The sequence below is a fragment of the Siphateles boraxobius genome, unplaced genomic scaffold (genome assembly GCF_051911475.1).
Source record: "Siphateles boraxobius isolate OS27281-9 unplaced genomic scaffold, OSU_SipBor_1 41, whole genome shotgun sequence".
Classification (NCBI taxonomy): domain Eukaryota; kingdom Metazoa; phylum Chordata; class Actinopteri; order Cypriniformes; family Leuciscidae; genus Siphateles; species Siphateles boraxobius.
In genome coordinates this window covers 15368356-15384050 of record NW_027509042.1, presented here as the reverse complement: position 1 = coordinate 15384050, position 15695 = coordinate 15368356, and the positions used below count along the sequence as shown (strand labels likewise).

At 36.9% G+C, this 15695-nt stretch overlaps 1 protein-coding gene across 12 annotated transcripts in view; it reads right to left on the bottom strand.

Moving 5' to 3' along the window:
* Positions 1–15695, bottom strand: part of mast2 (microtubule associated serine/threonine kinase 2) — a 166012-nt gene that overhangs the window by 12386 nt on the left and 137931 nt on the right. For 11 of the 12 annotated variants that reach the window (XM_077198609.1, XM_077198611.1, XM_077198608.1 and 8 more), the window contains 9 exons: positions 13755–13833; positions 12692–12846; positions 5735–5810; positions 4870–5079; positions 2023–2124; positions 976–1108; positions 586–656; positions 386–495; positions 44–252 (listed from right to left, as the gene is read on the bottom strand). In XM_077198609.1, coding sequence (XP_077054724.1) covers positions 44–252; positions 386–495; positions 586–656; positions 976–1108; positions 2023–2124; positions 4870–5079; positions 5735–5810; positions 12692–12846; positions 13755–13833 — 1145 coding nt within the window. The remainder of the gene's footprint in view (positions 1–43; positions 253–385; positions 496–585; positions 657–975; positions 1109–2022; positions 2125–4869; positions 5080–5734; positions 5811–12691; positions 12847–13754; positions 13834–15695) is intronic. The other variant, XM_077198610.1, reaches the window with a different exon arrangement.

The following is a 15695-nucleotide window of genomic DNA, read 5'->3' as shown; positions in this document are numbered from 1 at the left end:
ACATAGTCACCCTCCACAAAGATGTTGTATGAGTATTTCTTACCCTCCACATACTCCATAACCATGCAAAGATGTCTCCTTGTCTCAAAGGAGCAGAACATGCTGACAACAAAAGGGTTCTCTGCAAATGTCAGGATGTCTCTTTCCACAAAGGCCTGCTGGATCTGGTTTCTCAGGATCAGGTTCTGCTTGTTGATCTTCTTCATGGCAAATCGCTGACGGGTCTCCTTATGCCTCACCAAAAACACAGCCCTGAGTGGAGAGAGGCATGCATCACTTCTAACTGTCTCCTTAACCCTACGACTATTAAAGAGATGACATTCTAAAAGTCTAACACCTTAGCATTTATGATCATTTCTGTAGCTGTGAAATTCAACTGTCTTACCCATAGGCTCCATTACTGATGAGTTTAATGGTCTCAAAGTCTTCCTCACGAGGAGTTTTAGTTTTGGACTGAGGCTGAAGCTGGTGTGGCTGTACGGTGGCTCCTCGACTCTGCATATAAACACAAGCATTTGGTCTTAATTGAATGCTAGCATACAAAATCAATAGAGTATTTGAAGACATTTCTATCCTATTACTCACATCTGTGGAATCGGTCTCTGTCTCTGGGGTTTCAGGGTTTCCACTGTCATAGCTACTCAGCTGGGCCATTTCTAGAGAGCGAGAGTAAAAAGAAGGAATGAAAGGGAAAAGGTGTCATTGAAAAACAACACAAATGTTATTGTAGCTTCTGATAAAAGACTGCAAAACCAATAACATCAGATTTGCTTCATTCAGTCCCCAAAAAGCATTTGAACACTTACACCACACTTGACAATATATGAATGACCTTGCATTAGATAACAAATTATAATTTGTTTCTGAAGATGTTACAACGGATTTTTTACTCTTTTTTTGGGGGGATCTCATAACATTTTTAAGTGTAGCTTAGTGTTCAAATGCTTTTAGGGTGAGTGTATGTAGCATTCTTACCCTCAAGGGGGTCCCTGGTGAGGCCCAGCTGGCTGATGATGTACCGAGGGATGTCAGACTTGATGCCTTGACCTTCTTTAGCATGACCTTCAGCAGCCTCTAACAGGTGGTAGAACTCCTCTGGGTTAAACTCCTAAACACATACACAGGGAGAAATAGGTTTACATAATATGAACATTAAAATCAAAAACTAAATCCCACTCAATCCTCAATCATTATATTTATTCTAGAGATCTGGAGTAGATCGAATGTCAAATACTTCATGACAAACATTTCAAATGATGATGAACATTACTATAATAACACTTTATTTATTATTATTTTTTTATTATTTATTATTAATAACAGTCAAATATCTATAATCAACATATACATAACTCTTTTTTTATTCATAAACATTTTGGACAAAAATGTCTGCTTATTCAGGGATATTCACAAAAAGATGAAACAATGTTACATATACAGTATGTTAACAAACTATCATTTTAAAAATTAAAGAATGTAAGGAAAATAAGAGCCAAATTAAGTTCCAAAATCAATGTCATTTATTTAAGGAACAGTTTAGATATTTTGTGAGTGTGTGTGTGCTTATTAAGGCAGATTTGTCCAGGTGTCACACTGAGGTATTTGGATGCAGTTTAACAGCTCATTTACTCTCTCAGCTGCTGGTCCTCCATCAGTGCTGAGCTGTACTGTATGGTGTCATACTACTGAATGCACCAGATTACTCAAAATACACATGTGACCACAACCATGCAGCTCCGTGTGGAGCTCTAATGTTTGCATGTGTGCAGTTTTGGGCACTGTAAACTATGACATGGTTTTATAATGTACTGCAGTCTGCCATGATTCTTTAAATAAAACAATGAATCACACACATCATTGTTCATTTTGAAGCTTTGCAGTTTGGTCTTTATTCACAAAGTAAATTTTAATTAATTATACTGTACTGAGCATGTGCTTCATTAGTTATGGAAAACCAGTTTGCTCTGAAGCCTCGTTAAAACTTATCTCAAAGATTCCTGATGAGAATCCATTAGTGCTTACCAAACACTCCAGCAGCCGGGCGGGCCGGGCGATGACTATCATCAGTTTCTTTACAAGCTGGGTGACAAATGTCACCTCCCCACTTTCTGAACGCTCATGAGCCTAGCAATAAACAGAGAAGACAATAGTTTTGGAATAGCATTCTAGCACACTAATTCAGTTTGCAGCATGTATACTGTGTACTGCATGACTGGAACACCTAGTAAATCTGTAAAAATGAGCAGTATAAAAATTAGAGAACACAATACAATGTTAAACTGGACCTTCCATTTCCACTGAGACAATTAACCCAGAAGTGATGTAAATCACTCAGTTCTAGAATAAAAGATAGTTTAATGAAGTGTACAGAGAGAGTGCATAAAAAGTAAGAGCGTAAAAGGAGCAAAGGCAGGAGAGTTCATCAATTGGGTAGAGAAGAGCTGTTTAGAGTCGATGGTTAAACAGTCGGCTGATGGTAATAGAGCCATCTCTAACAGACAGCACAGTCACCTCTGGGGATGTCTAATCAACCTCTGAATTATTTATACAGGTAATGAAACCGCCAGTGAATCACACACACTCAGGATAATAAAGGGTCTCTGCACGGAGTAAATACACTATAGAGTGACAGAAGTAACAGGAGTGAGAGGTTTGGTTTAGCACACCCTAAACTAGATGAAAGTAGATGCTCTATACTCAGCTATACATAAGGTCAATAGAAGATTCCCAGGATTCCTTTAGGGCCAGACGTCATGGTGACAGCCAGGTCACTAAAGTGACCCTAACTTGAGATTGGCTCCTGTGGTTTTTAATGATGCAACCATGGGAGACTGAATGTTATAGACTGATCATTTAAAAAGGTACAACTAGTCTGACCTTAAGACAAATGTTCAGTTAAATAAATAAAGCATATTGCTGAGGACAAGAAGAGAAGGCATTTGAAAAAAATCTGGTCAATAGTCCAAGACCACATAAAAAGAAAAGAAAAAGAGAGACGATGAATGAATAAAACTGTTACTATAACATCTTTCAATATGAACTGTATCATATTAGTTATGAGCCAATATTTTGTTGAAATGTCACTATTGGTCCATATGAGGTATTAGCAACTATTTAATTGTGCACTCATTTCATCCTATTTTCGCATTTGGATTACCTCTGCTGTCATTTAGATAATACTGATAATTATTATTTGACTTTATTAAATGTAACATAACACAAAATTAACATTTATTATATTAATATATTTATTTCTTATATACATGATTTCATACCTTTTAAGTAGAATGTTGTGATGCCAAGCAATAAACAATACAGATTTTATTTTAGTGCTTTTTTCATTTATTTTTCTAAATACAAAATAGCATTACATTTGAATTCTGGCCATAATATCAAAAATATTATTGTTGTGTTGGTATCAGTCAGAATTTTAGGCAACACTTTATTTTACAGTGTCCCTGTTACATATGTTACATGTACTTACCATAGTAATAACAGTAAATTATGCATAATTACATGCAACTAACCGTAACCAAATCCTTATATGTATAATTACACTGTAACAATGACACCTTAAAATAAAGTGAAACCGAATTTTAAAATCAGTGCATTCCTTATATGGGTAACCAAAGTCTGGGTTCGAAGTGTCATACTCTATAACAAATAACAAAAAACTACAATGATTCACAATTCAAATTTGAATAAAGTAAACCCTAGCAGGTGAATTATAAACATTAAAATAGTCTAGTTACAGTACATATTTTGTGTGGTAAACTGTCAACAAGTCTTTAAATCATAACATAAAATAGCATCTGAGACTATGACCTTGACTCAATGCAACCCTGGAAAGTAAAAACAATCATAAACTCAACTGTTGGATCCACATGGTTTCTGAGCGTGCTCTGCTCCCAACGCTCTAAAACGTGCTGAAGAACCTCCTCTTCCTCCAGCCGCCTCTGCCACGAAACGTAGGACATCCTTTGAGCGAGCGAGGAAGCGTTAAATGGAGAAGTTGGCAATGCTTTTCTGAGTTCACCTGCTGAAGATGCGATTTATACCGCGTCCCTGTCTGGCCCACCTGTCACCATCAGCTCCCAAACTAAAACACCCAATTAGCACGGGCTGGATGATGTCATCCCTACTCGGCTGAATGCCAAGTATGTCTGCGGTGATAGTGCGGCGACTGCATGAGATCACGATGTGCGCATTTTTGATTCTGGCAGGCAACAGCGACGGGATGGTTATGGACAACCAACCGAAAGAGGGGAAAACCTGACCTAATCCCTCCTTCCAATCTCACTCTCTCCCTTTCTCTCTCTCTCCCGCCTTGTCTCTCACTCCCCGCACCCCCCTCTTGGGTGCCTGGAATACTCATCCGTCACCAGTGGTGGTTACTGGGGTGTGAAATTAAATTCAGGAAGGTGCTGCACCCCCCATTCCAATACACAACAAACACACACACTCTCGTACATTCCTGCACACATACGATTTGTGGGATCAGTATGAGACCTCTGGGAGTCATAACGCTGACCCTGGGGCACTGTAACTGAGCTAATCAAGACATCAACAAAATCTCCTGAGTCCTGTCTAATGCAGATGTGACAGGTGACCACAGACTCAACAGACTAACGAACGAACATCAGGGAACTAAAAACACATGTGATAGAGTTCTTTATGACTACCCAGCAGTATAGATATGACCTCTGGCCTGCTGTGATGACACCATACTTAGGCAGACATGGATTTATGGCTAAGGAACAACAGGAAGGACCTCACTGAAGCTGTGCGTGACAAGGAGTCAATACTCTTGAAATATATGCCATCAGCTTCCAACATACTCTCCACACGTGGCTGTCTTTGCATACTCACATCCTGGTGTAGCTTCTCAAGGTTCTCCTGTAGCTCGTAGAAGTAGCGGGAGGTGATAAGACCCTCACGGGATTTGTCCAGGCAGTCCCGAGACAGTTCGATGACCTGGTGGTGGATGAAGCTCAGGACGCCGTCAGCTAAAGGCATGACTTTGTCAGGAGCTGATGAGGATATGAAATCAGCCAACCGTTCCTCCATCTGAGCAGTAGCCTGTGAGACAGTAAGATCCTAGTTCAACAAAGGCCAAGCTATGGAGAAACAGAGGCAATCCAGCCACCCATAATGCATGACTATGTCTGATATATTTCTATTTAGTCAGTTATATTTCTATTTATAGATTTTATTTTAGAAGTACCACATTTGACCACATTTATGACCCATTTTTCCAAATCCTTTAATTAACAAAATAAAAAAGAAAGTCTGTTTTGTCATTACTTTAAACACATTTTGACATAGCTGAAAAGGCCAGAGCAAATGAAAAAAAGACAAGTAATATTTTAATCTACAGTTATAAAGCAACAGTGAGTGATTTACATATTTATTCATTGTCTGTACACATTTATGCTAATTAATGTCTTTGTTTTCATTTAGTTTAAAAATATTTCACATATTGCTAATTTATTAACAGTACCATTATTAATTCATTTGTAATTATTATTATTATTATTCATATTTTTATATTACAGTTATTATTCAATTAACATTCTGGCACCTTAGTATTTATTAACAGTAAATATATTTTTTCCTCTCTTTTCTGTCGCTGTGTGTATTGGTGCTTTAGCAATGTCATGTCAATAAAGTAGTTTAACGTGTGGAAATTAAACTCTATCCAGTGTATTTGAGTTGTGCAAGTTTTAGACCTCACCTTAGGGAAACGCTCCTTGTAAACATGGTTCATCATGATGATCTCATGGTCAAATGATATGGGTGAGCGTCCAGGGCTAAAGAACAGAAGAAAGAAAGAAAAATAAGTGGAGAAAAGAATCAACAAATGGGACTTACCTTACCTTAGTTTTTGTTGCTGATCATATAGTTCAACCCTAATGTCCCTCTGCCTTCAAGCTAGTGTTGTTTAGCGCCCTATACCTGTAATCTAATGTGGATGATACACTGGAGCACCTGTATTTTCTGATATAGTCAACCTCATTCATGTCAAAGTAGCATCTTCAATCAGAGACGCTCCACAGGGAATATTGAGAGATATGGCTTGTGTAGATATACTAGTATGTGTGTGTGTGTGTGCGTGCGTTTTATTCTGGGACACAGATTACAGATGCAGCTGGGACCACATGAGTCACTCCGGTTAGTAAAGGTAAGCTGGTCATGTGACCCAAGGATGAGGTAATGCTATAAAACGTCATTCGAAGGCTTGCGCTCCCTATTAGCCCACCTGATTGAATAAAAACATACTAACCATAGCCCATCTGGTCCACCTCCAGGGTGCTGTTGAGAAATGTGCCAACACACACACTTACACACTAAATTGGCTCATCTACAGGTGTGTCAATAACAATATGAGACAGGGGAAAATATTCTAGTCAAATCTTCAACTTACTTGAGAGCCATTTCAATCAAAAATTACGATCTGACCATGACTCCGGTAAAGGTTAACTCTGACAGAGATTGATTCGCAGCTGAAGGGAGCTGCATTAACAATCACACTGAGAATATTTCTCCTACTGAGTGAGGTAGAGAGAAAAGACGAGGGAAAATGAACATGCCTTGGAGTGATCCTCTACTTTTATTAAATAAAGAATTTACTGTGTGCAAAGAATCAATGTGAACCTCCTGCGGCGCAATAACATTCTGCATTCAGACAGATGATAATTAGTGAATGTAATTATTTTTTCTCTGATGGATGCAGAAATGTCCTTGCAGCCCCAAAAATCATCATGTTTTTGAGAAATTACCTTGAAAAAAGATTCTAGTTATAGATTTGAGCCACATGGATTTAACTGAAGTAATGTTCTGTGCAGGAACATAATGGAAATAATGGAGGAAATAAAGAAAGGACAGCTATTCATATACGATTTGTTATGGGAGAAAAGAATGTAGGATTTGGGTTAAAGAGTATGCAAAGAAAATTGAGTGATAAAAGGAGAGGAACAAATTTGAACAAATTCCTAAGTAAGCAACTTTGACATGCCAATATTTTCTCTTACAGCTCTTTGAGATAGATGAGTTCTTACTTTTCCAAGGAATTTGGACTTTATTGCATCAGAATATGCCTATGTCCTAATATACTCTACATGAAAAGCAAGTATGTAGGATGTCTAAATATTCAGTATTTACAAAATAGAAAGCAGGCAATAACCAGATCCCCTACTACTTCCGTTAAGATTCTGATGTGCACTTTACCATCCCGAAGGTTGGATTAAAGTGAATTGACGTCAAAGTTAACAATGCCAACACGGCAGATTTAAATGTTTTTGAAAGAAGTCTCTAATGCTCAGCGAGGCTGATCAAAAATACAGTAATATCAGTAATAGAGTAAAATATTATTACAATTTAAAACAACCACTTTTTATTATTATTTTTTTGTAATTTATGTACAAATATATTAAAATAAAAAGTAATGTAAAATTCTTAATTGAATTCATTAATGTTCAAGACCTTTTGTCTCCGGAAACTGCCTGTTATTTGTTACTCGCATCACCCTGGTTAGGACACAGCTTTACAATGAAGGACAAAATATGAATATTTGTTTCAGCAACTGTAAAAATTTAAAGTTATCTGAAAAGAATGTGAAGAATAACCGAGAGAGATGCTATCACATGGAACAAAAGACAAACAAAGGGAGAGAGAGAGGGGAGAGGATGAGAGTGTGTAATTGTGTCACAGTTGAGCACAGAAATGACCTCTGAATCCCTCCGAGGTGCTGGAAACCAGGGAAATCAGCTAGTTAATTGGCCGTGACAGAATGGTCTGCACTAACACAAACACACACAATCGGATGACATCACCAACAGAGCCATAGACCCCGTCATAGTAATTTTAGACATTCTGATATATTATGCATGTTAATTAAAAAAAAAAAAAATGGCATAGCACCCGGTAGGAATACAGAATGAGTCTGTTGTATTTTGGCACTGAGCCCTTTATTAAAATAATATTCTAATTTCCAGCTACAGCTACCAAACCATTTGACGTGGATGATGGATGGTGACCACTGCACATTGAGCTCATTACTCATCGACTGTGTGTTTGAGTGAGTTAAAAGATGTAAAGAGGAAGAATGATGGAGAACCGTGAGTGAACACTGCATGAAGAAGCGTCGCTGTCAATTCTCTCTGCATGTCTGCTGTCCAGGGCGTGAAATTAGCATAATACTGCTACATTTCCTCGTCTCTAATTAACCAGTTTGATCTTGACTGCAAATCCCCTCGACCAGTCTTTTCATCCTTCTCTCCCTTCTTTCAACAGTAGAAATGGATAATCCTGGGAAGCAATAATCTGTAAAATGTGGCAACAACAAACCTCACTATCTCATCCAATATTCATGGATCTAATTCTGGAGTGCTGAACCTCCTGCTGAGTGTGTCTAGATACTAAAAGAGGCAAGGCCAGTGTTTCCTGAATAAGTCATCTTAACAGAAAAAGAGAAAAAGCCAAAGGGGAAGGATAGCGAGAGAGATGTGTTTACAGATAAGAAGCTCATGAAGGAGGTCTCTTTCTTAGCGTTCAGGAGGAAATGATTTAGTCTGTCAGGTCCTGGGCAGACGTTTGAATGACTACTAGGGACATCATACAACTCTACTGCAGGAAAAGAGTGGATAAGGACAATCCAGGTCACACTGCACATGAAAAGGGAAAGAAAAAAAAAGAAAATATTTCACAAAGACTTTAAAGCCTATTGTAGGACTATTAACATTTATATATATATATATATATATATATATATATATATATATATATATATATACTCAGTGCTTAACATATTTATTAGACCACCACCCAATGCAAGGTGTGTGCAACAGCTGCCCTAAACTAACAGTATTAGTGATTACCAAAACCTATTTTTATGTTTCTGTAATGGTTAACCCTCTGGGGTCCAGAAACGCGCCGGCGCGTTTTGCTGTTTTTTTCCCCCACAAAGCAGCAACATAGACTTAAAATACTCCGTCATTTTTGGTCATATAAATAAAATCAATACATGATTATAAACTATAGAATGTCTTCTTTTTTTGTGTACACTCACATTAACATCAAAACCGTGTGCTTTTGTAAAATGAAGAAAATAAACAGGGTGTGCTTTCTGCCTCTCTGTCTCCCGTAAAAAAATTTTCTGGTGCACGTCTCTAAACTTAAACAAAGCTCAGCGAATACTATTCACACAAGCACGAGCAATATATCTTTATAATCATTTAAGTTTGTACTTTTAAAATATCTAATTCAAAACTAAAATAAATATTCTCTGTTTATGTAATCTATAAAAAAAGAGAGAGGTGTCAGCCGATCTCATTATCGTTCTTTCAGCTCATTATTCTGCTAATGTGACACGCCCACGGAGAGCTCGCGGTATTCAAACGCAAATGATCTAAGGCAACACATGCAAACGTGTCAACGCCCCTCATAAACGCGATAACACAACAAATGTAATCATCAGATTAATGTACTATTACTTCTTGCGAGGCTGTGTGAGGAGTAATCCTGGGACATTTACCTCAGAACATGTGCTGGTTTATTTTCATTTCGAGGAGCAACGGATCCATCTGATAAGTAAGTTTTTTATTATTATTGTTCTAATCGCGTATCATAGTGTATGTAAACCGCAAAAAGACTGTTTAAATATGTAAATACTGCCACATTGAATAAGCTTTTGTTCACCAATTTCTGCTCAAATGTTAAATATATTAGGCTATGTTTGTTTTGTCAAAAATAAAGTCAACTAGGATGCTATTATAGTGTTTGTTCCAATGTAGGCTTTATTGAAACTAATGAATCCTTAACTTTGAAATATGTATGATAAAATTTATACTTTAGTTTTTACAAAGAAATATTACACATGAAATATTGTTATTTTAATTGTTGCTGTAATTGTAACCTTTTTAATAAAATAACAAATAATATATTTACAAGGTAGATGTAAACAAAATCTTAAAAGGTCAATATAAGCCTTCTCTTCAAATTATTTGTATTGTGTTTTATTAGTGACACATTTGGGGAGAAGATACATATCCAAAACTTTCTGAAAATACAGTATGAGAATTAACTACACAATTACTAGAAATGTTCACCTTGGATATTATACAATTTGCAAGCAAAAATACAAGTGGAAAAATACTATTTTTTCTAGATGTTTCCAACTGTGAACCAATTTTGTAGTATATATTTCTTTTCTTGTGTCCTTGTATTCTTTCTTGTGGCTCAGTGACACACCTTTGAAAAGCTCATTATGCAGGCTTATTAAGCAGGTCTTTTGTCTTCACAGTTGTGAATCAGACCATTTTACATGAGTCACACCCATTTCGCATATTGCCTTTCCAAACAAAAAGTGTTTTACTAAATTTAAATCAATGTATTGTTTTATGTGAATGATTTGGCAGGATGATTTTCAGATCATTTTGAAGCAAAAATCCTAGGCGAGAACATCCATTAGTCAAAAGTCTTGTAGACACATATCTAGTATGAGTTTTGTGGCCTTATTTCAGAAACTTTAAGTTTTAGTTTTTCCAATAACCATGCATAAAAAATATTCTCTCAGAAATACAAACATGTACATACATCTTGCTCACATATTATGGTAGCCCTGTTTGTGCTATATAGAGTGAATTTACACCTTTGCCATTAACATTTATAAATAACTGAAAAAAGCACAAATGTCAGAGCATGTCAGAACACCTCCAGGACCCCAAAAACACCTTGGACCCCAGAGGGTTAATCCACAAGTATGTGCAAGCTCTTTAGTCACAGTTGGCAATTCAAAAGTCCGGACTTGAATCCTATAGAGCAAATTTTTGATTTAGTGGATTCAAAATAGATCCCACAAAAGCTTCTTTAAAAGCAAGTCTTTGAGAATAACTAGAAACTACTTGGTAGGACTGTCGCGGTGAAGGAATTTCCCTTGCGGTAATTTTGAGTGGCTCAATAGCGCGATACGCGGTTTTACCGCCATTTATTTATTTATATTTATTTGTTGCTATATAAATACGTGTTATGATGTGGTCAGCATACACAAAAACAATGTAACCAATGTAACCGAAACTAAACAGCGTCTCTGCGCATTGAAAGACTGTCACTCAGCGCGCAGTTGTTATGCCAACGGACTGTCTGACCTTGAGTGAGTCATTAAACCGTTCATTCAACAAAAACGTTCAAAAAAGCTGATTCCTTAAATGATAGATGTAATCAAACAAGGTGTTAATTATTTTTTAACTTTGAGCTCCACTTTTCAAGGCTCAGCTGGCCAGCAATGCTTCACTTTTGGGCAAAGCTGAAGCAATGCTTCACTTAATAGAGTGAAGCATTGATTCAATGCGTGACTCGCTGCTTTCCCCCACGGCTTCCTCGCGCTGTGTAATGCTGAGCAGTGCTGACGCCATTCATGGTAAATAATTACCCTTACACGTTAAAAGGATGATAGCCTACGATAAATATTTCGCTTTCCTTGGAAACGGCAACCTTTTCACGAATATACATGACTTGACTTCAAAGACAGACGCAGGTAATCGCACGCGCTCAGTCGAACACATTCACTGTCTGTTTAGGCTTAAGTCCAAATCCACGAATCCTCTGTACAAATCACCATGATAAACAGTCTTTTTATCATTATTAACTTATTTAACATTCAATACACATGGTACGAACTACGAAGGGTGGCCTTATGAAAAAAGAAAACGCGGTTCGCGGTTGCTGCGGTTACTTGCGTTCCTCTGCGGTTGGCCTGTCAGTAGCGCGGTACTGCGATATTGCGGTTATCGCGACAGCCCTACTACTTGGAATAATTCCAATAACAACAGAGACTGTGGAAAAATACAGTACATAAAAACAATGCCAGCAAGAATGCAAGCAGTTTTCAAGGCCAAAAGACGGCATACAAGATATTACGTTTTTGGTTATTATGTGGGAATAAATACTTTTAGTTTTAAATACGTTTTTGACAGATTATATGTATTCCTAATTATATGTATCTTTATAATGACAGGTGGTCTAATAAATTTGTTAAGCACTGTATATATATTTATATATATATATTAGATCTTTTTTGGATATTATTTTCATGACAACTATGGACATTTCTCCTCTATCATGCTCATCAACCATGAATGATCTGGAAATTGAAAACTCTGAGTTTTTTGTTGTTGTAATTTTAATTATTCTTAGTAGTGACACCTTTTACTCATTACTGTAAATATATATATTTTTATATTAAATCAGAATAAAGGCATTAAAACAAATAGTACATATACAAATATAATTATTCTTTTACAGTGATATGATTTTGATTTTGCTTTACAGTAATGAGAATTGGTGAAATAATGGTCATTCAATTAAATTTATTTCATTCCAAATTTACCATTTGCATTATTCTGGGGTTAAATATGACATGGACATTTTATTGACAGGCAGAGAGAGGCATGAAGAAGATGTGAAGGCAGAGGAGTGAAGAGGCATCTATGTGAATTATTTGTCTTCTACCTTAAGGAGGGAGTTAAGAGTCTAGAGAATGAGGTGCCAGAGTCCTGTCAGATCTGAAGATTTGGCCTTTAAGATTGAGTGAGAGCCTGAGGGCCCAGCTGACATCACACACACTCACAACGTCATGTTCACTTGAAAGGCAACTTTTGATTGCTGTGAAATGGGAATCTGTAAGTGTTTGTACCTGAGACTGCGGGAACGCGGCCGCATGGCTGGCGATCTTCTCCCGTCCTCATCCGTGATGCTCTCTGAGCTGAAGTGTTTGGTGAGGAAATGCAGCTCGTCTGCAGTGGGCTGGAAGGGCAACTGGTGCAGCTTCTCCTGAGATGAACATGATGACTGTGAGAAGCAGAGAGGGAGGGATTACAAGGACAGAAGGCATTGCATAGGCTGCCCTGACTCTCAATCAACTGCATTTGTTTGCCGAAAAGTTGTTGATTGTTAGTCTTTGCAAATAAATTTTCCTCAAAATATTCAGGCCAAATGGGAAAAATACTGAATTTTTATTTATTTAACTTTAATATATAGCTTTTAATTTTTTTTAATAAAAAATAAATAAATAAATATTAAAATCATGAGAAAAAAACTATATTAGGACCATTAATTGCATTGTGACATTATTTAACTTCTTTTTACTTTAATACAAAAAAATCATTCTTATAACTATATTACATGACGATAATTGCCATTAAAATAATATGGCATAGCAAAAAATCTTAATGACCCTAAAAATAGACTTTAAAAAAAAAAATATATATTTCTGGGCATTTCTTAAGAGTTTTTTTGTGAATTTTGTCCAATAATAATAATACAAAGACATTTAGTTCTTAATCAGTAGATTTTCTGAGATGTTTTGAGTTGAATAAAATCTCTGCAGCCTTTAGAAAATGTGGCCTGAACTAGAAAATGTATTTTTATCTTTCTGCAGAGACTTTAATGGGGCTTGTGTGCGGTTTGAACTGATTCCCCAATGAAAGCAGCAGCCAGACTGAGTTACAGTCAATTTTCGGGGACAGAACTCTTTTGAAGTGAATGCATTGATATGAAGCTACTGGCTTTCCTTCAGGCTAAGGGGACCTGCTTTGTGCCTAGAGTTTGTCCCACTGTAGGGTCAATAGAATAAACCTTCCGGCCAAGTTAAGGCTTGGGATCAAATGCAATACCAAACAGTGAGGTATATATCTGGGGGTTGATACAACACGGAGGGACTACAGAAAGAACATGAGCACAAACACACAGATACTCACCGAGACTGTTGAGCTGGGGGTGTTTGTTCCATAGCCAGAGGACGGCAGAGAGGCGAGAGACCAACGACGACCATCCGTCCTAAAAGTGTGGATGAGGGAAAGGTGAAAATCTGGTCTTGTAAATCACTGCTGATATTCTTGCAAGTATCAGGACCAGTAGAAATACATAGCACTAGGAGCATTCAGACGAACAACAATACAATCACACTATCAGAGCAGAATAAAGAACCAGATTAAAATGTCCACAAAAACTGACATTTGAACAATAAACAATGACGATGATTATTAAATTCAACTGTGCAGCTAAATAAGGCTTGCATTAGGCTTGCCGCGATAGACGGTGTTGACGGTGTTACCGGTTTTAAGTGCCATCACCGGTGACATCACTTTCCCACCGTGACACTGCGATGTCTTGACTTTTTTAAAGTATTCGTTTTTGCTAAAATATTTATTTGAATTAATTAAAAATAATAATTATCAATTATTTAGTTCAGAAGAGAGCATACATTATAATTAAAAACTGAACTGCGCAGTGCGTGCCAAGAGCCAGTCATGATCAGCAAGCATCAGGAGTCAAATTCCATTTAGCACGTGTGGAGATTTTATATTCGTCTCTTAGACAGACCCCATTTACACCTGGTATTAAAATGAGATCTGTATCCAGATAAGTTATCCGGATAATAAGTGTTCTGATCTTACCGATTCCATTTACACCTGGCCACATAAATGTGTTTTTGCAAAACGGATATAAATCCGACTTCAACTCCCGCGCTATGATTTAATGGATTGCACGCCACCGAAAGCAACAGAGGTGAGCTGCATTTTATTGATCATCAGCTCATTTCAAAATCAAAGACAGCAATAAGAAAAAGTGGCAACAGCCCTGGTAAGATAATTTCGTTTTTTTACTTGAAGATGATTGTGTGTTAAGCGTCTGTGTCTGTGACTTACTTTAATTTTAATTTGCGATGTTTGCACGTTGGCTTGATGAATAGACGCTCAGCTGCTCATCTGCGGTAATGCGTGTTGCAGTAGCGTCGTCATATCTGACATGAAATAGCCTATATAACACTCTCACACGTTTATTTTTTTTAGCATTTTTGGGAGGAGTAAAATATACATATGTGGTTTCAACAACCAGATTGCGTTTACACCTAGTAAAGATCCGAACACAATGCAGCCAGACTACCTCCAGATGTGGTCAGGCAGATCCGATCACAACGTATTTACACCTTGCATTAACATGCAGTTTTTATTATCTGGATAACTTATCTGGATACAGATCGCATTTTAATACCAGGTGTAAATGGGGTCTTATTTATTTCAGGGTTCGTACAGACTCTGTCAAATGATATTCCAGGACTTTCAAGGACTTTTCAAGCACTACTTTTTTGAATTTCAAGGACTTCAATCGGCACTTATCAAACAGTATCTTTATTATTTTTATTTATTTTGTTTTATTTTTTTACTCAAATTAAATATATATATATGGTATCTGATGTTTCACTTCATAGATGTCAATCCATTGACCAGCGCTGTCAGGCATGGGAAATCCCCTTAACCATTGAAAGGTTTCCCCATTAATATATGATTGACCTGAAGAATGAAAGTTGTATTATATACTTATCATACTTAATATCATGCTCATAGCCATGAGAAATAGCCCTATATCTCAGACGGGCTGCAGTGTTGATTTAGCATGAAACAATTGTATGTTTTCAACAACAACATCAACAAAAAATCACAATATTTTGAATTAGCGATGCATCGATACCACTTTTTGCAGAACGAGATACCGATACCGTAACCGATCCCTGAATTTTCACTGCATTTGTAATTTTTAAATGTATTAGTAGATAAACCAAAAGAATATAAATCATATTAGTTGGCTTAATCTGTTCATCAAATATATATTTCTTTAAATTATTTTCATGCTTAATT